The sequence below is a fragment of the Scyliorhinus torazame genome, chromosome 1 (genome assembly GCF_047496885.1).
Source record: "Scyliorhinus torazame isolate Kashiwa2021f chromosome 1, sScyTor2.1, whole genome shotgun sequence".
Lineage (NCBI taxonomy): Eukaryota > Metazoa > Chordata > Chondrichthyes > Carcharhiniformes > Scyliorhinidae > Scyliorhinus > Scyliorhinus torazame.
This window is the reverse complement of record NC_092707.1, coordinates 234,218,584-234,239,916: the sequence shown is the minus strand read 5'-3', so window position 1 is coordinate 234,239,916 and position 21,333 is coordinate 234,218,584. Positions and strand designations below refer to the sequence as shown.

General features: G+C 42.2%; 1 protein-coding gene across 1 annotated transcript in view; it reads right to left on the bottom strand.

Annotated features, from left to right (window-relative positions):
* Positions 1-21,333, bottom strand: part of LOC140419502 (cell cycle control protein 50A-like) — a 35,254-nt gene that overhangs the window by 3,337 nt on the left and 10,584 nt on the right. The window contains exons 2-6 of the mRNA XM_072503381.1: positions 19,854-19,967; positions 15,606-15,713; positions 3,939-4,026; positions 1,265-1,405; positions 117-326 (exon numbers count right to left, since the gene is read on the bottom strand). Coding sequence (XP_072359482.1) covers positions 117-326; positions 1,265-1,405; positions 3,939-4,026; positions 15,606-15,713; positions 19,854-19,967 — 661 coding nt within the window. The remainder of the gene's footprint in view (positions 1-116; positions 327-1,264; positions 1,406-3,938; positions 4,027-15,605; positions 15,714-19,853; positions 19,968-21,333) is intronic.

The following is a 21,333-nucleotide window of genomic DNA, read 5'->3' as shown; positions in this document are numbered from 1 at the left end:
GTACGAGATTGCTATTTAAACCAATGTGGTTCAGTATTGCAAACACACTCATCCTCAATAGAACTTAATGAAAATGAGAAACAGATAGAATCTTTATTTTATACAAAAAAGGATACTGTAGGTAACGTGCAATGTATAATTTCCTTGCTGCAGTGTCGGGGTCAATGAGTCCGTCTTCATAATAAGCCTGTACAGCTTGCGAAAAGTGGGTAAAGCTGCAGTACGCATCCACACAATGAAATCTTCGTTGATAAATCCATTGTTGTGTGGGTCAGTTGGATCCAGGTCATACACTGGCTTTGGCCAGTTCAAAGGTTTTGCAGTGTCTGTAACATATTCCCAAAACAATTTTATATTGTATATAACTTGACCAATTCCACAAGAGGAACTTTTTGAATTTGGACGTTCATTCTGGAAAATTTTGATTTAAGTGGTCAAAAATTGTAAGATAGCTATGGGTGGATAATTTATTCTTACACAATCTGAATAATAAACTAATAGATCCATATTATCTGTGTTTATTTTGCAACTGGTTTTAGGATTTCTATATCTATTATTCTATTAGGAAGCTCATTCCTCATGCTGATCATACACTGAGGAAACTGAATTTGACTTGCGCCTTACTGTCATGACTCGGGGGGGGGGGGGGGGGGGGGGGGGGGGGGGGGAGAGAAATCATGTTCCACAACTTCCCTATTCAGAGGGTTGATTTTTTTCACCTCTTTTCAAGACTGAATGGCCACATTTCTCCAGTCTTTCAACCCTATTACAATATGAATCAACCTACTGGCCATCAACAGACGGTACAATGATTAATGCTTTTCAACATGCTGAACCACCTTCAACTCAGATTGATTTCTAATTCTTCTCAGCTTCAGGAATAAGTGTGATATTCATTTTTCCCATCGTTGCTAATTTCCTATTTAGTGAATATTTTTTGCAGTGAATTCACACCTACTAAAAATTGGGTCAAGACCAACTAATTTACTGCTAACAGATACCAAGCTACATTCCATTAGATCCAAAACCAGAAAGGTAAAATAAATTGTGCTTGCCCCACTGTATCATTCGACCCTTGATTTCTTAATTATAGGTGAAACATAATTATTCCTAAAAAAACAATTTTGCAAATCATATTTAAGTTAGCTTTCAAGAAATTTCACTATAAAACAGTAATATGGATCAAGTTTACACTAATTTGAAATAATTTTCACAAAAACTTTATATCGAATCAAGAATACACCAAGTTTTGACGTAAAATTACCTTTAAAAATGGTTGATAAATTGCCATCCCCAGTTGGGTTTCTGAACTTGACATTCTTGTCTGTCCACCACGCAATACCATTACTCGTCAGTTGAATCTCTTTTCGAGTGCCATTGTCCATGTAGTACAGTACCAAAGTATCTAGCAATCAAAAATCAAAGATCTGAGGACTATACTACAAAGAATTAATAGGTAGACGTCAAAGCTTAATGCAACTGTATGCTGTCAGAGCATTAATTAAAGTACCCAACAGTATTTCAGCAAACAAATAATGCAAACAACAAAAATATTTTATGGAAATTTGGAAAACATAAAATAGAATCAAGACAGCACAAAATAATTTGCCCTCGGTAACTTTGTAGGTCAGGCAGTTTTACTAGGTAGATCCTATGTTCAGCCACTAGCAGATGCTGAGGCTGTGGAGGGAGCATTGCTGTTGCTGCCCCATGGGCATCAAAACAAGTCAGCCAGAGATTATGGACATTTATGGATGTTAATCTGAGTAATGTCACTATTTGGCTTCACTGTGATGATGTTGGTTAAATTTTCAGTAACACTCCCCGTCTCATGAATCAACAATGATATTCTCAGGTAGATACCAAATATAGTCCAGCGAATCATAACATTCAGCGAGATGAGGAGGAAATAAAATTAGATCTACTTATTTGAACATGTTGTAGTCTGTAAATCTATTCATCGCTGAGACTGCAAGATTGCTGATTTATCCATGTATATCATCTAGCACTGCCGAGCAATCAGATCTCAACAGTGGTCCGAGTGATTCAGGTTATCAGATAACTTTATAAAAAAACTATTTGTTCCCCAATCCTGGTAAAGCTACAACCCAGCATTCTGTTTATTCCACTGACAAAGAGTTTATGGACTCGAAATGTTAACTGTTTCTTTCCTCATAGATGCTGGCAGATCTGCTGAACTTATCCGCCATCCTCTGTTCTTGCTTCAGATTAAAGCTTCTGCTGTATTTTACTTACTTTTTCTTTTTACGCCACCTGGCCTCTGCCCCCTCCCTAATCAATTTCAAGGCCTCTGCTAAACGATGCTGCTCAAGTCTCTCATGTACCGGTTTCACCACCAGGGCATCAGTTCCAATTCAGCTTCTTTCCAATCTGGTCCCAGATCTCTACTGTGCTCACTCCCAGGCTTGAACTTCCCCCAGTACTCATTTCATTTCAGCTACCACCAAACCATGTACTCTCTTAGACTTATACATCTTGTAGCATCAGGGAATCTGGAAGTCAGGGTTGCCAACAGGCTGTGGTTTTCAGTTCGGCAGGCAGCATGCCGATAGAGGTCAAATGTCAAGGTAGGCTTGCACTGGGTGTGGGGTTTGCAATACCTCGGTTGGATAGGTGTGGCTGGAGGAGCAGGGAGAACTGAAGGCCTGGAAAGGAATGAGACACTAGAAAAGGAGGTCCAAGTTCTGGGGGAAGAGGGCAGTGTGTCTTGGGGGCCGAAGATTTGTGGAGATGAGTTAGTAGCCTTGGTGATGGAGGGAGTGATGCCCAGTTGCAGGTGGGTACCCAGGCAGACATACTGGGTACAGCAAATAGTGAAAAGGCACTTAAGGACCTTCCTGGACCCAGTATTTTCCACTTTGATATACCTGGCGTTATAGAGGCTCGGGAAACCCTTGGAATGGGATACTCACCTGTCCAACTTCCTGCCTCCATTAAAGGCAGAAGTGAATGTGTTGGAGTCCGGGGTTGAATTTTAAGAATTTAACACCCCATTAGACCCAAACCCACTTACTTTGTTTAAGAATCGCCCCTGCCCCTTAACTCAATTTGTCTCTCCATAGATGCTGCCTAGGCTTGCTGAATATTCCAGTACTTTGTTTTTATTTAAGATTTTCAACATCTGCATTCCTATTCTTTTAACAAAACGGTACGCTTTCCTCTCTTACGGCTTTCAAAAAGTTGAAATATGTAAGTATATTAAACCAATAATATATAGAAACAGAATGAGAAATATACTGACAGAAAATGAGACAAAGAATGAATGTACGATTAATTGGCAACAGGTGCAATAAAATGGGGAGAGAGAAAGATACACACAGAGAAAAGAATTAAAGAGAAGCAGACATATGGGAACACTTGAGCAACCCAGAGGAATTGAATTGTTTACTACTTTTTGATAGTCAACATTCTGAAGAGCACTGCCTATTTCCGGGTGGCCTACTGGAGTATTGGTTGGGATAGTTCAATACAGCATTCACCATGTAGCAAAAATGTAACATGATGAGTAAAGTACCTTCACTTATGTTTAAATTAACTGGGAATCCACTCTCTCTATTATTTTGATACGGGTTTCTGACATAAATCCTCAACTTAAGTGTTTACCAGCAATTTGCTCCTGTGTTCTGTAAAAGGCCATGGAGAAGTGCACATGTGGGATGCACCCTTGCTGACCCTCGACTTTAATTCAAAGTGGATCACTTCTACAGGTAGGGTAAGTAAGTCTGAATCTTCCTTTGTCTTAGCATGCTGTACCAGCAGGACATCAAGTGTTTTTGTAATATAATATATTAATCTTGCTTTTTAACGGAAGTGATGTACATTCACAGGTTCTTCTATCACTAAGCATATGACATATACAAACTATAGAATCCAATTTTTATTTGAGTTTACAGAAAATATCTTGTGCACTTACATACCATTAAACAGACTGTTTGCAATAGCTCCACAAGGGGCAATAGGTCGTCCATTAGACATACGATATGGCTCACATTCCTTACTTGGATCCTGGTGGGGTGGGGAAAGGTGATTTAAGATTAAAAGGCAAAAGATATTGCAAAACCAAAGACCATACTATACAATAGATGCTAAAGATGTCTCGCCTAGAATTCAGTTATAAATTGATACTGAAGTCAAATAATAGGGTCCATTTTCTTTTCCATGTTTGCATCAAGTGGAGTATTTCCTTTTGGAGTTTAAATGTTAAAAAATATTCTCAACCATTTCACTATTGAAAGGTGTTAGTGAACAGATGCCAGGCTGTGGATGAAAAGATAAGTAAGATGGGGGGGGGGGGGGGGGGGGGGTGGACAGACAAGAAATCAAACAAGTTTAAATATAAATAAAATGGGAACGGAGAGCATTGGACAAACAAAACCAAGTGAAGATATAAAAGTCCAAAGAATAAATAGATTTTTAAATGTATGTAGAAATAAAGGTTAAAAATAAAGTGAGAGGACCTGCTATTAACTGCACAGGAATGCAGTGTCTGTAGTAAATCCTGGGAACGTGATGTCCTATAAGGAACCAAATGATAGGGATAAATTCAGAACTGGGAATTAAAACATCACAAGGTATAACATATTTTGAAAAGATAGCGAGGGAAAAGGGGAGGTAGAACAGCTGTACATTAGAGATAACATAAATGGCAGTACAAAAACGTAATGCAACCACCAGTTAGACAGAAACAAAATGCATGTAGTTAGAAAAGATCTGAAACAATCAATCACACTAATAGGGGTAATCTGATCACCCGAACAGAACCATGCAAACAAATTAGAGTAATGAATAAAAGGCAGGAAATAATTGAGGAATTTTGATTATCCTGAAATTAATTGGTCAGAAGAGTTAGGTAAAGGAGACAAGGGAATGGATTGTTACAATGTATACAGGACTACTTTCTAACCGACTATGCAGGAATCCCAACCAAGGGAAGATTCATTGCAGGATTTAGTCATGGGGAATGAAGTAGGGCAGCTGGAGAGAAGCAAAAGGGGACATCAAGGTAACAGTGACCAGAACATAGTAAAATTTAGGAGAACAACTGAAGAACACACGCATTTCAAAAATTTGAGTAATAAATTGGAGAAAATCTGATTTTGAGGGGCGAGAGTAGAACCTGGGAAAATAAACAAAGAAATTGGCAAACAATGTACTAGAACTGTGGGAAACACTTAGAACAGTGTTGAATAGAGTCTTGGAAAAGGATACTCCATCAAAGAACACAAACAGACTAAACACTGCCATGGATAAGTAACAACATAAAAGAAATTGAAGATAATCAAGGAACATAAAAATATTAATATATTCTATATTCACAAATATAACAAGGGAAATTAGGATGGGAATAGGACCACTAAAACAAGTAGCAGAGGTGAAATAGCAAAAATATTAAATAATATTGTTTTGGTATTTACCAACTGAAGGATCAGATGGATACAAGATTAGACAAGGGTAATGTAGTGGATGTAATATATTTAGATTCCTAAAGGCCTTCAATAAGGTAGCACATAATACTGATGAAAATGCTCCTCTAATTATGGATGCTTTGACAAGTAGCAGAATGGTAGCGAGCTGGCTGCAAGACAGAAGTGATTAGAGATATAGGGAAGCTATTCAAAGTGGCAAAAAGTGGAACATGGGCCCTACAAGAATCAATGCTGGGACCACTGTTGTTCACAATTTGTATTTGTAAAGTTCCGAGCGAGTGACCACATGGAAGCGATAACTGTAAGAAAAACTCCAAGTTTATTTTATCTATTATATTACAACTCCTACTCCCCAAAGGGTCTCCCGTGTCTGGCTCACACTTGGGCCAGGGTATTTATGTCCCATGGGGCCCCTGGTTTAAGAGTGTAGCTCCGCCCCCTCTTATAGGGAGATGAGATTCAGGCGAGGCCACAGAGACTCTGAGGTTGCAGACCCAGTGGCCTCCGGTCGGGAGTTTAGTTCAGACCTTGAAATCAAAAATAGAATTTCTGAATTTGCAGATAACACCGAATTGGTAATAGTCAGTAATGAGGAGGACTTGACTGCAACAAATTACAAGTTGACATCAATAAATTTGAAGAACGGGCATACAATTGGGGAATTAATTTCAACATGAGGTATTGCATTTTTGTGAGTAAAGTACATGTCACATATTTCTTAGATAATAAGAATTTAAATTTAAACAAGCAAAGAGATCTGGTAGTACAAAGTAGTGACACAGGTCACTAAGGACAAAGCAAAAGTAGATGGCAAAAGGTGATTGCAGGGTAAAGCAGTAAGCAGTGCAGAGAGTCAGGGGCGAAACAATTATATAATTATAACTATATAATGCCTTTGAAGAGAAAAGGTACAGCAACCTAAATGCACCCTGCATGAAGAGGTTCCCAAGTTATTTAAATAGATAAGTAAGCAACAGTATTATCTTCTTCAGAGGCCATACTTGAAGAACTAAGATGCAAGTCAAGAATTCAGAAGTAAAATGAATCATGACAGAAAAGACAATAGATGTGCTGAAAGTAGTAGCGCAGCTTGAGTGAATATTAGCTGTTACTTGATAAGAAGCACCTACACATTGATATCAATACATTAAAGGAAATACTGTATTTAAGCCAAAAGGTTTCAGGTTGAGTGTTATGGGCCAGGGTTTAGAGAACCCCAAAATGTATCATGGAGTTCACCTGACCCACAACTTTTATTAGATTGTGGTTATGGGGAGCACATGGGCCTACTTTACAGGTTTAGTGCAACAGAGAGTTAAAGTACTTTTAAATTAAAACAATGTTTATTTATGAAACCAGCAAACACTTTATAAACCCACAGTAAACATCTTAACAACTATCAACACCAATCATCCCCACATATACAATATTCTATAAGTAACCCTTAATCTTTCCTTGCAACATGCATAAGACAAAATACCCTTTTTAAACAGAGATCAGGTTTAAATTCTCTACTGAGAGCAGTTATCACTTTGAAATCACCCAAATGATCTGGACACAGTCTTCAGATTGCAGAAGATACTTATACAGCTGCTTGCTTTTCCTGCAGCTATCCAGCTCTCAAAACAAAACTAAAAACACCCTGTAGCACACACTGTAGCTGCCTGTTCAAAAACGAAAGTGAAAGACAGACAGTCCAGCTCCACCCACACACTGACATCACTGCAGCTATTCGATAAACACCCATTTCTTAAAGGTTCTCTCACATGACACGAGTAATATCCTTAATTAATCTATTCCCAAACTATCACCCACTGGTACCTCAGTCTAGTGTTACACAATTTAAAACAGGTTTGCAAGACTTGTCTGAAAGCACAAAATTGTTAATTATCCCATTGAACAATAAACATCGTTCAAGTAGACGTAAAACATTAAAATTTAACACCATTACTTTTCACATAATACTGGATATTTTAGTCAAGGACTCGTCACCTAGTAGTATATGAATTGTCTCTTGCACTGTTTCCTCAATGATTGTACAGGGTAGTGTTAGCATTGTCATCACCTGTCACAGCAACTTCATGCGGTTTATCAATGCCCAGCAAAATTTTCAGATTTGCTAAGACCAGTTGCCAGAGTGTCCCAATGAAAAATAAAACTTTGCAAATGCGAGAAGTTTACATTGGGATTGTGGTTAGGATTGTATTGGCCTTGTAAGACCCAACACTGAGAACTCGAGCACTATCACTCAAACTAATAACTAAGCAGTTTAAACTGAAATTGGAATGATATATACAGAAACAGTGGGTCGAGTAGTTGCAGTGGTCTGAAATATTTTATAACAAGGAATCATGTCATTATAGCACTTCTTAAGGTCTGTAGTGAAATGCAAATAATTCTAGATCACTTCAAATGGGTGGAATTATTAGACTTCATGTGGTCAAAAACATTTTTGTTTACCTTCTATTGCCATCAAGACTGCAGACGAGTACACTTGTGTAAATCAGCAAAGTGATTTCAACATTCATTGTAGTTTGTGCATGTAATACAGGATCCATACGGACTAGTCCATACTAACAACAGAACATGGGGTGGCACAGTGATGCAGTGGTTAGCACTGCTGTCTACAGCGCTGAGGACCGGGGTTTTGATCCCAGCCCTGGGTACCTGTCCGTGTGAAGTTTGCACAGTCTCCCCGTGTCTGCATGGGTTTCACCCCCACAACCCAAAGATGTGCATGGTAGGTGGATTGGCCATGCTAAATTGCCCCTTAATTGAAAAAAAAATGTAATTGGGTGCTCTAAATTTAAAAACAAAACAACAGAAATGACCTTGCTTACATACACACAAAGCAAAGCATAGGGCTACAGCAGCGCTTCGCAAACTATTTTCCAATGTGATCCAATTTTATCTCACAACCACTTTCTCTTTTTTTTTATAAAATATTTTATTGAAAATTTTTGGTCAACCAACACAGTACATTGTGCATCCTTTACACAATATTATAACAACACAAATAACAATGACCTATTTTATAAACAAAAAATGAATAAATAATAAATAACAAAAATAAAAACTAGCCCTAATTGGCAACTGCCTTGTCACAAGTAACACTCTCCAAAAATATAATTTAACAGTCCAATATATAATTATCTGTAGCAACAACCTATACATACTATACAGTATATATTAACAACCCTGAGAGTCCTTCTGGTTTCCCCCCCGCCCCCGATCCTGGGCTGCTGCTGCTGCCTTCTTTTTCCCATTCCGTCTATCTTTCTGCAAGGTATTCGACGAACGGTTGCCACCGCCTGGTGAACCCTTGAGCCGACCCCCTTAGGACGAACTTAATCCGCTCTAGCTTTATAAACCCCGCCATGTCATTTATCCAGGTCTCCACCCCCGGGGGCTTGGCTTCTTTCCACATTAGCAATATCCTGCGCCAGGCTACTAGGGACGCAAAGGCCAAAACATCGGCCTCTCTCGCCTCCTGCACTCCCGGCTCTTGTGCAACCCCAAATATAGCCAACCCCCAGCTTGGTTCGACCCGGACTCCTACTACTTTTGAAAGCACCTTTGTCACCCCCATCCAAAACCCCTGTAGTGCCGGGCATGACCAAAACATATGGGTATGATTCGCTGGGCTTCTCGAGCACCTCGCACACCTATCCTCCACCCCAAAAAATTTACTGAGCCGTGCTCCAGTCATATGTGCCCTGTGTAATACCTTAAACTGAATCAGGCTTAGCCTGGCACACAAGGACGACGAGTTTACCCTGCTTAGGGCATCTGCCCACAGCCCCTCCTCGATCTCCTCCCCCAGCTCTTCTTCCCATTTCCCTTTTAGTTCATCTACCATAGTCTCCCCTTCGTCCCTCATTTCCCTATATATATCTGACACCTTACCATCCCCCACCCATGGCTTTGAGATCACTCTGTCCTGCATCTCTTGTATCGGGAGCTGCGGGAATTCCCTCACCTGTTGCCTCGCAAAAGCCCTCAGTTGCATATACCTGAATGCATTCCCTTGGGGCAACCCATATTTCTCGGTCAGCGCTCCCAGACTCGCGAACTTCCCATCAACAAACAGATCTTTCAGTTGCGTTATTCCTGCTCTTTGCCACATTCCATATCCCCCATCCATTCCCCCCGGGGCAAACCTATGGTTGTTTCTTATCGGGGACCCCACCAAGGCTCCAGTCTTTCCCCTATGCCGTCTCCACTGTCCCCAAATCTTCAGTGTAGCCACCATCACCGGGCTTGTGGTGTAGTTCCTCGGTGAGAACGGCAATGGGGCTGTCACCATAGCCTGTAGGCTAGTCCCCCTACAGGACGCCCTCTCTAATCTCTTCCACGCCGCTCCCTCTTCCTCTCCCATCCACTTACTCACCATTGAAATATTAGCGGCCCAATAATACTCACTTAGGCTCGGTAGTGCCAGCACCCCCCCATCCCCGCTACGCTGTAAGAATCCCTTCCTCACTCTCGGGGTCTTCCCGGCCCACACAAAACCCATGATGCTCTTTTCAATCCTTTTAAAAAAAGCCTTCGTGATCACCACCGGGAGGCACTGAAACACAAAGAGGAATCTCGGGAGGACCACCATCTTAGCCACCTGCACCCTCCCTGCCATTGACAGGGATACCATATCCCATCTCTTGAAATCCTCCTCCATCTGTTCCACCAACCGCGTTAAATTTAACCTATGCAATGTGCCCCAATTCTTAGCTATCTGGATCCCCAGGTAACGAAAGTCCCTTGTTACCTTCCTCAACGGTAGGTCCTCTATTTCTCTACTCTGCTGCCCTGGATGCACCACAAACAACTCACTTTTCCCCATGTTCAATTTATACCCTGAAAAATCCCCAAACTCCCCAAGTATCCGCATTATTTCTGGCATCCCCTCCGCCGGGTCCGCCACGTATAGTAGCAAATCGTCCGCATACAAAGATACCCGGTGCTCTTCTCCTCCCCTAAGTACTCCCCTCCACTTCTTGGAACCCCTCAACGCTATCGCCAGGGGCTCAATCGCCAGTGCAAACAATAATGGGGACAGAGGGCATCCCTGCCTTGTCCCTCTATGGAGCCGAAAATATGCAGATCCCCGTCCATTCGTGACCACGCTCGCCACTGGGGCCCTATACAACAGCTGCACCCATCTAACATACCCCTCTCCAAAACCAAATCTCCTCAACACCTCCCACAAATAATCCCACTCCACTCTATCAAATGCTTTCTCGGCATCCATCGCCACTACTATCTCCGTTTCTCCCTCTGGTGGGGCCATCATCATTACCCCTAACAACCTCCGTATATTCGTGTTCAGCTGTCTCCCCTTCACAAACCCAGTTTGGTCCTCGTGGACCACCCCCGGGACACATTCCTCTATTCTCAATGCCATTACCTTGGCCAGGACCTTGGCATCTACATTTAGGAGGGAAATAGGTCTATAGGACCCGCATTGTAGCGGGTCCTTTTCCTTCTTTAAGAGAAGCGATATCGTTGCTTCAGACATAGTCGGGGGCAGTTGTCCCCTTTCCTTTGCCTCATTAAAGGTCCTCGTTAGTACCGGGGCGAGCAAGTCCACATATTTTCTATAGAATTCGACTGGGAATCCATCCGGTCCCGGGGCCTTTCCCGCCTGCATGCTCCTAATTCCTTTCACCACTTCTTCTACCTCGATCTGTGCTCCCAGTCCCACCCTTTCCTGCTCTTCCACCTTGGGAAATTCCAGCCGATCCAAGAAGCCCATCATTCTCTCCCTCCCATCCGGGGGTTGAGCTTCATATAATTTTTTATAAAATGTCTTGAACACTCCATTCACTCTCTCCGCTCCCCGCTCCATCTCTCCTTCCTCATCCCTCACTCCCCCTATTTCCCTCACTGCTCCCCTTTTCCTCAATTGGTGTGCCAGCAACCTGCTCGCCTTCTCCCCATATTCGTACTGTACACCCTGTGCCTTCCTCCATTGTGCCTCTGCAGTGCCTGTAGTCAGCAAGTCAAATTCTACATGTAGCCTTTGCCTTTCCCTGTACAGTCCCTCCTCCGGTGCCTCCGCATATTGCCTATCCACCCTCAGAAGTTCTTGCAGCAACCGCTCCCGTTCCCTACTCTCCTGCTTTCCTTTATGTGCCCTTATTGATATCAGCTCCCCTCTAACCACTGCCTTCAGCGCCTCCCAGACCACTCCCACCTGGACCTCCCCATTATCATTGAGTTCCAAGTACTTTTCAATGCACCCCCTCACCCTTAGACACACACCCTCATCTGCCATTAGTCCCATGTCCATTCTCCAGGGTGGGCGCCCTCCTGTTTCCTCCCCTATCTCCAAGTCCACCCAGTGTGGAGCGTGATCCGAAATGGCTATAGCCGTATACTCCGTTCCCCTCACCTTCGGGATCAATGCCCTACCCAGCACAAAAAAGTCTATTCGCGAGTAGACTTTATGGACATAGGAGAAAAACGAGAACTCCTTACTCCTAGGTCTGCTAAATCTCCACGGGTCTACACCTCCCATCTGCTCCATAAAATCTTTAAGTACCTTGGCTGCTGCCGGCCTCCTTCCAGTCCTGGACTTCGACCTATCCAGCCCTGGTTCCAACACCGTATTAAAATCTCCCCCCATTATCAGCTTTCCCATCTCTAGGTCCGGAATGCGTCCTAGCATCCGCCTCATAAAATTGGCATCATCCCAGTTCGGGGCATATAAGTTTACCAAAACCACCGTCTCCCCCTGTAGTTTGCCACTCACCATCACGTATCTGCCCCCGTTATCCGCCACTATAGTCTTTGCCTCGAACATTACCCGCTTCCCCACTAATATAGCCACCCCCCTGTTTTTCGCATCTAGCCCCGAATGGAACACCTGCTCCACCCATCCTTTGCGTAGCCTAACCTGGTCTATCAGTTTCAGGTGCGTTTCCTGTAACATAACCACATCTGCCTTAAGTTTCTTAAGGTGTGCGAGTACCCGTGCCCTCTTTATCGGCCCGTTCAGCCCTCTCACGTTCCACGTGATCAGCCGAGTTGGGGGGCTTCCTACCCCCCCCCCCTGTCGATTAGCCATCACCTTTTTCCAGCTCCTTACCCGGTTCCCACGCAGCTGTATCTCTCCCAGGCGGTGCCCCCCCGCCCATCCTCTCCCATACCAGCTCCCCCCTCTCCCCAGCAGCAGCAACCCAGTAATTCCCCCCTCCCGCCCCCCCCCCCCCGCTAGATCCCCCGCTAGCGTAATTACTCCCCCCATGTTGCTCCCAGAAGTCAGCAAACTCTGGCTGACCTCGGCCTCCCCCCCGTGACCTCGGCTCGCACCGTGCGACACCCCCTCCTTCCTGCTTCTCTATTCCCGCCATGATTATCATAGCGCGGGAACCAAGCCCGCGCTTCTCCCTTGGCCCCGCCCCCAATGGCCAACGCCCCATCTCCTCCACCTCCCCTCCTCCCCCCATCACCACCTGTGGAAGAGAGAAAAGTTACCACATCGCAGGATTAGTACCCCTCTTTGCCCCCCACATTCGCCCCACCACTTTGTTCGAACGTTCTTTTTAATAACCCGCTCATTCCAGTTTTTCTTCCACAATAAAAGTCCACGCTTCATCCGCCGTCTCAAAGTAGTGGTGCCTCCCTCGATATGTGACCCACAGTCTTGCCGGTTGCAGCATTCCAAATTTTATATTCTTTTTATGAAGCACCGCCTTGGCCCGATTAAAGCTCGCCCTCCTTCTCGCCACCTCCGCACTCCAGTCTTGATAAACGCGGATCACCGCGTTCTCCCATTTACTGCTCCGAGTTTTCTTCGCCCATCTAAGGACCATTTCTCTATCCTTAAAACGGAGGAATCTCACCATTATGGCTCTGGGAATCTCTCCTGCTCTCGGTCCTCGCGCCATCACTCGGTATGCTCCCTCCAACCTTTCCACACATCGTTTCTGATGTGCCTCCTGCGTCTCCGTCTTCACCACCAGGCCCTGTATATCGTCCTCATTCTCGGCTGCCTTTGCCTTCACGACCCGAAGCTCCCGCTCCTGGGTCTTTTGTTCCTCCTTTAGCCCTTCGATCGCCTGTAGTATCGGGGCCAACAGTTCTTTCTTCATTTCCTTTTTGATCTCTTCCACACAGCATTTCAAGAACTCTTGTTGTTCAGGGCCCCATGTTAAACTGCCACCTTCCGACGCCATCTTGGTTTTTGCTTGCCTTCCTTGCCGCTGTTCTAAAGGATCCACTGCAATCTGGCCACTCTCTCCTCCTTTTTCCATCCGTATCCAGGGGGGATTCCCTTCTGGTTTACCGCACAGTGTTTTTAGCTGTCAAAATTGCCGTTGGGGCTCCTATCAAGAGCCCAAAAGTCCGTTTCACAGGGAGCTGCCGAAACGTGCGACTCAGCTGGTCATCGCCGCACCCGGAAGTCCACAACCACTTTCTCAAGGGCAGTTAGGGTTGGGCAACAAAGGCTGGCCTTGCCAGCAATGCCCACATTCCATAAGGAATATATTATATATATATAAATATATATATATACATATATATATATATATATATATATATATATAGAGAGAGAGAGAGAGATTTTATATATATATATATATATATATATAAAATATACATATATATATTGAAGCACAGTAAAATATAAAAATGTGTTTTTGAAGTATTTTGTGAACATTTTAGTCTATGTACTATGTAGGTTTCGGCTAAGCTCTTCATATTCCATGTTGACAGAAAACTCAATGAAGCTCCCCACATCTACATATCAGCTCCTCTCCCCACCACTACTCATTCCCCTCCCTATACAAGGAAGAGCAAGTCATCTCCCAATATCGCTAGGATCTCAGGCCCCAGGGATCAGACTCTAATGGGCCAGGGAGTGCAGATTATTCCATCACAGTGCTGAATTGAACCAGAGTCCTCAGTCAGAGCAGACACAAAGAGGTAACTGCTGCCGAAGGCGAGATGTGGTTGAGACACCAACTGGCTGGAATCTCCCTCCCTCCCAGTGCCGTAGTTAGAGTCAAGCAGTGGACTGTAGTTGAGCTGAGGCAGAGTTATTCTATAGGTAATGGGGCCTCAAATTCGGCAAGCAGGCGCAGCCATCTCCGCAAGAGATAGTGACTCCCACAGCAGAGACAGGTGACCCAGCACATGAAGACACTCTGCAGGCTGTGCATGGCAGCAGTAGCTACTGGGGGTAGGGCCTTTGCGGCTCCCAATCACAGCAAGTTAAAACCTGGTCAGAATTGGCGCTGGATTAATGAAATGGAAAGGAGTGATAGCAGCTTATACGAAGCAGAGGTCAGAAAGAAGATTAAAGGGGTGGAATTCTATGATCCAAATGTTGTAGTTCCAAACAGTGGAAATGTTCCATTCTTGCGGAAAACATTAATTGGTGATAATCAGCGATATTACAAGTCAGTTTACCCGAGGGTAAGCTGGGTGGAGAAAAGAACTAAGTAGTACTGAACGTGGCCAGAAGCACAAGAGAACTATTAAATAGTATCAAGAGACGACAAGTGGGGGTCTTCAGACATGTTATCCACGCAGAAGTGTTGAAACGCCCAATCACCACCAGAAAGATTCATGGAAGAACAGCAACTAGCCGACAGCAAATAAAGCAGCTAGACAACATTAAGCATGAGTTTAACCAGAACTCCAACAAGCACATCCACTATTGTGATTAGAAAGTTTGGAAGACAATGATCATCTGCTCCACTTGGCATGGCATTTAGAGGACGACAGGTTATTACTACCATTCCTGCCACCAAAAATATACATTAATGGAATTAACTCCAGCTAACTTTCACTATAGTCATACGAAATGAATAGATAAATTGGGAGTGATAACAAGGCAGAAATTTAATTTCATGGCTGAAATGACAGGAGGTAAAAATTGTTCCAGCCTTGCTCGTATGCCAAAATGAATGAACTGCCATGATTTCTCTATGTAACTTTACTCAGTAAATCTAACAGGGTGAAAAGAAAACAAGTCAGGGAGGTAGGAAGAAATTTTTTAAGATGGTGCTTAATTCTTCCATTCCATTTTGTGCTTGAATGATGCCAGAATCATTATTGTAGTTTTTTTGTAATGTTACTTACAGAATGAAATCCATTGTATAAATATAAACAGCTACCATTATATTCCAGGAGCAATTCCACTTATCTTACTTTTAAAGAGCTCTTATCACCATTAAGCTGACTGTCATCTCTTGATTTGACGTATCGTCTATGATTCTGGTAGAAATTTGATAATCCATAATACATGAAAACATTGCCCTGCAAAATACAAAAAGTATAAACAAGGGTTCAGTCACAAACTTAAAAAAAGAAAGCTTACATTTTTAAGAAAAGTGCACAGGACATCACGGAGGTAAATATTACAATCCATCTTGATTCAGTATAAAGGTATAATACCTGTACTATGTCCAGGGTGCAGTGACCAACAAACTGCACTACAATGAAAGAATGGTTGAGCTTTACCTGGTCTATCTCCAAGGCTAATGTTCTTTCCTTTTCTCAGACATCCATTGAGTAACTGAGAGTTAGGTTTTAAAAATAATTCAGTGGAGCTCCCCTTATCCCTCTTGCTTTATGTAACAATTTTTTTTTTTATTGAACATGCGGTGTCAAAATTCAGATTTTTTTTGACTCATGTCACTCTCGTCAATCATTCAGATTTAATATTACTTCTGGCTATGATGCCAAAACATCAGCACATAGAAAAAGGGCCTGAAATTATGGGAGGCCCAAGAGATAAGATTAAAACTGATTTATTTCCTCCACTGAATTTATTGCATAGAGCCAATTACTATTGCTGCTTCCTACTGCGCAATTTAAACAATTACTGCAACAAAAAAGCATCCAGCTTCTACTGTCGCTAAAATCATGTGAAAAGACTGTGCTGCTGAATCTATCAAGAGACAAGAATTTGAAGATCCATCACGTTATGTTAATAATCCTCAACAATCCCTGCTCTGTCTCCTCCTAAAAAAAAATTTAACGTTGGGTTATTCCCTGAAGGCTCTTGGGTTTGGTGTATAAATATGTTCACTACTCTGAAAAACATTCCCATGAACAATGAATTTTGGACAACGGCATTCTTCACACCGATATTTCCATTGTTATTTTATCTAATTACTGCAGCAACATTTTTCACATAAACTGTTTTCAAGGTCCAAATCAGCAATATTGTGTCATGCTGCTGTCAACATATTTAGTTGTTCCTTCACCACATCTTGCTTTTGCAGGAACAAGGGCATCAATCACAGTCTCGTACACCTGCCATTCTCTTCAATCAGAAAGATGAAAACTCAAACATAACCTACATACACCCAGTTTCAGCATCAGGCCACAGATCTAACTTCACATCAGGGCTTAGATCTTCCAGTTAACATAGGCGAGGGTGTGTATGATACGGACTGTGATTTAATCTGCCCACTTGACATTTTACACTACAACCTTTGCACCTTACAATGCAGGGATGAACAGAGTTGGGCGGCCAATTGCCAAGAGTAATTCCTGCTCATCCACATCCCCATTTCTCATCATGAACTGAAGACATATCCCTTCTGCCGGTCTTCAGTTCATTGACATACACTGTTTGAATGAACTATCAACCCCAACACAGCACAACCTCCCCTCACTGACAATGCTACCTCCCCTTCACCCCCGATAATGCTCACTCCAACATCGTTCAACCCTACTTCACCCCACCTCACAACGCTGACTCTTTCCATATCGGCTGCACAGGAGCCAAGGATTTCAGAAGGTGAGAAGATGTAGGAGGGGCTGTGGCCGGAGAAGTGTTCATTGCCGGGTTTCTTGGAGGTGTGCGTGTGTGTGAGGGGGGTTGTCACAGGTGGAGGTGGTTGTGACGGTCATCTGCATGTTTCTGGCCATCTGACCCCACTGTCGCAGGGATTCGTGGACCAACTGGGCAGGATAAAGCCGGTAATCGGAAGTTTAAAATTCCCGCACAAGTACTGTCAACGTGCGTGCTTTGGGACCTCCAGAGTCCTGACGTGTATTACCAATGTAAGTGTGTCGCAAGGTTTGGGCTCAGATTTTAATTCTCACTTCCTGTTGACAACCTCAAAATAATTCTGAAGGGCATGAACCCTGATCATCTGCTGCATGACTAACCAAAATTGAAATCAGGCCAACCATTCTCTTCACACCAGCAAAAGGAACCAGTTAAGAGTATTAAAAATCTCAGTCTTCAATTATCTAGTTTAATTTGAATTAGATTAAATTAGATCTCTAGTCTGTACTTTGAGTGCATGTTAAAGTAGTTTCCTTACATCTATATTATTAATTCCACCCAATCTTTATTTCAATTAAAACCAAATCAGCTTTGTAAAACGCTCTTAACCAAGTCTTTAAACCAACTCATGTTCAACACAAATGCCATCTTGAAGACAGATTGCTTGCTCAAAATGGCCTTCTAAGTATTTCAAATCTGGCTTTACCAGCATCCTAAAAAGTAATGAAAACCAATTAAATTTCTGTGCAACAATCAATAAATCGTAATACAAAGGTTTTCTACAGCTCTTAATATTTCAGTCTACTCTCGTGCTGTTTGCTATATTTAAGAGACAGAAATATTACAGGAAGAACACATTTCATTTATCTATTATGTGCAACAAAACTATTACTCAGGGACAGGGTCTCAATAAAATTAGTGTAAGCAAGATTACAGTAATGGAGAAATTAATGACACTGAAGAGCAACACATCCTCAGGACCAGATAGTTTCCACCCCACAGTTTTAAAAGTAGGCGGCAAGAATATTGGAATATTATAAATAGGACAACTGCAAAGTTATTTTGATTTGAGAACCGCTCTTTAGATTGGAAAATTGTGCATGTTGCTTTGCTATTTAAGGTGACAAGAGGGAAATCGGGGAATTATAGATCAGTTCACCTAACGGCTGTTGTCTGGAAATTGCAAGTCGATAATTGAATAGGTTTCTCACTATTACTTTCTCAAGGGCAATCAGGAATGGGCAACAAGATCTTGCCAACTATGCTCACATCCCATAAACAAATAAACATTTTTTTTCAAATTTAGAGTATCCAATTCTATTTTTCTAATCAAGGGGCAATTTAGCTTGGCCAATCCACCTAACCTATGAACAAATAAATATAAGGTTGCTCAACACCTTGAAAATTAACATGATCAGAGAGAGCCAGCAAGAGACCGTTAGCTAAAGCTGAGGCTCATGAAATTAAAAGCAAATTAATGACCGGTTACGAAATTGGCTGAATGACAAGAAACAGATATTAGAGATAATAAGTAAGTACTCTAATTGGCAGAATGTGATCTTTTGCAAGGGTCTGTGTTGGAACTCAATTATTCACTGTATTCATTGATGACTTAGCTGATAGAATGGAAATGATACAGGAAGAATGGAGAAAATGGCATAAGAGATAGATGATCAGCCGTGATGTTTGAATGGTAGAGCAGGTCCGATGGGCCAAATGACCTATTGCTGCTCCTATTTCCTTTGTTCCAAATCTACCAATCACAAAGATTTATAGTATTGTAAGCAGTGTAGATAGAAGTCTAAAATTACAAAAAGATATGGACAGATTAAGTGAATGGGCAAAATGGTGACAAAATGGATTTCAAAGTAGACAAATGTGAAGTCATCCACTTGGAACCTACAAAGGATAGATTATACAGGGTACTATCTAAATGGTGAAAAGTTAGAAACAGTGAAAATCCAAAAAGACTTGGGGCCTAGGTACATTAACCATTAAGATGTCATGGTAAAGAAAATAATCAAAAAGGCCAATGGAATGCTGGCCTTTACATCTAGTGGAACAAAATACAAGGGGGTAGAAGGCATGCTTTAGCTATATAAAATTCTGATCAGACCACAGCTTGCTTACTGAGCATCATAGCTGAGGAAGGATATACTGGCCTTGGAGAGTGTGCAGTTATATCTCGACGAGAAGGGTTAAGTCGCAGGGAGAAATTAAAACAAACTAGGGTTGTATTCCCTTGAATGTACAAGATCATGGGGTGATTTAACCAAAGTTTAAGTTATTTAAGGAGAACAAATAGAACAGACTGGGAAAAAAAATTAAGCTAGGCCTTTCCAGAGTGCAATTTTGTGCAATAACTGCCACGAGGTTAGTTATTGGCCGTCATTGAACGTTTGGCATGTATGGGGTTAAGTCCTTGTCAGATAATCAGCAGACCCCAGGAGCTCCCCCAACGGTGTGGAGAGCCAGCACATTAAAAAAAGGTAAAGTACAATGCCACCTTTATTCTAATCACTATGTGGACACACCTCACAGGGAACAGGCCCAGTTAAGAGGTGCACCGCATTCCTCTTCACAGCAGAGAGTGTTCCCTAGATATATGAACGTCTCATAATTGACCAATAGATACAGAGTTAATAAATCCAAACCTCGAACGGTTGATCCAGCCGGAAGTGAACTTCACATGTACACGTCGTATTCCAAGTACCGTTGTTAGCACAGATACCACACGGAGAATTCGGCTCAATACCAGTATAATCAATCTGGAAAGACATTTTAAAATTGTGTTAATGTAAAGAAAAGGAAATAGCACAATACCTCAAACATCATCTACAAAATTGGGAGGGGGGGAATGGAGGTGAGGCAGTTGGAAAAGCATTTATACTTAGGTCAAACCAAGACTACAAAATGGACCCAAAAGACAAAGAACTCACTAAACAAAGAAACTGACAGACAAATCTGAGGTAACAACCACAACTTTTCGATACTGCACATTTTTGTCGGGCAATATTGAGCAGAATATCCAAGCTGTACATAAAATGTAAATTTCATTTTCTGTTTCACTGTTAACTGGAACGTGCTTTCAAGCTTGAAGTTCGATCAAATAGCGCACTACCCCTGTAATTTCATCCTTAGATTTTGTATGGCCCGACTCAGCTCAAAGTGTATGTCCAGCATGCTGATCACTGGATAGGACACGAGGCTTCACTCTCCAATTCTTCCCTAATGCAACGTAGGCCAGGTTGCTGAGCCCCGAAAAATATTATTCAAGGCAAACTACAGCACCCTTACACACCATCTCCCAACCTGTCTCAGAAACGATTGGAGAGCAAGTTGCCATCCCACAATCCCAGTCAAAGAAAAGAACCAAACACAACAAATCAAAGTGAGGGCTTGTATCTTAGGGGAATCAAAAGTCTCAGAACTGTTTTCAATGCCTTACATGAAAATAATTTATTGAACATAATACTCAACAATCATTACATCACAATCTTTTGATGACATAATAGCATTCACACCTTGAATAAAGAATAGCCCAGACAAATATTACTTCACCTACAATTACAAATTAAAGCAAAATAACTGGTACAGTATTGATGATGCTGTGGCCCAATTGAATTGCACAGGATTTGATGTAACATTATGCCGGTTTTATTCCATTATAAAATGTTAACCTAGCGTTAAAAAGTTTTTTTACATCTCTGGATGGTCAGTCTTGAGAGTCAGTAGCGCCTTCTGACTAATAATAAATTCTTATTTTGAAACACTGGAACTTCCAACTATTCATTAAATTTTCCATGCAAACAAAATGTCATATTCAGGTGAACATCATAGCACATACATATATGATGGACAGATCAACGGACGAATCAACACACAACACGACAGCCAATCACAGACAAGAGCATACACAGTACAAAACAGGGAACACAACACTTCCTGGGCACTGGAGCAGGAGACAGCTCAGGGCACAGACCTCATTGCCAGCCACTCAGACATTCAACATGTGCTGAGTACCAGAGTTTACTATGTTAATAGTTGATTGAAATAAAACTGTGTTGTACCATTCGCATCAGTGTTGGTTCATCTGTGTATCAGAGTACCCAACACTTCACAAAACACAGAAAA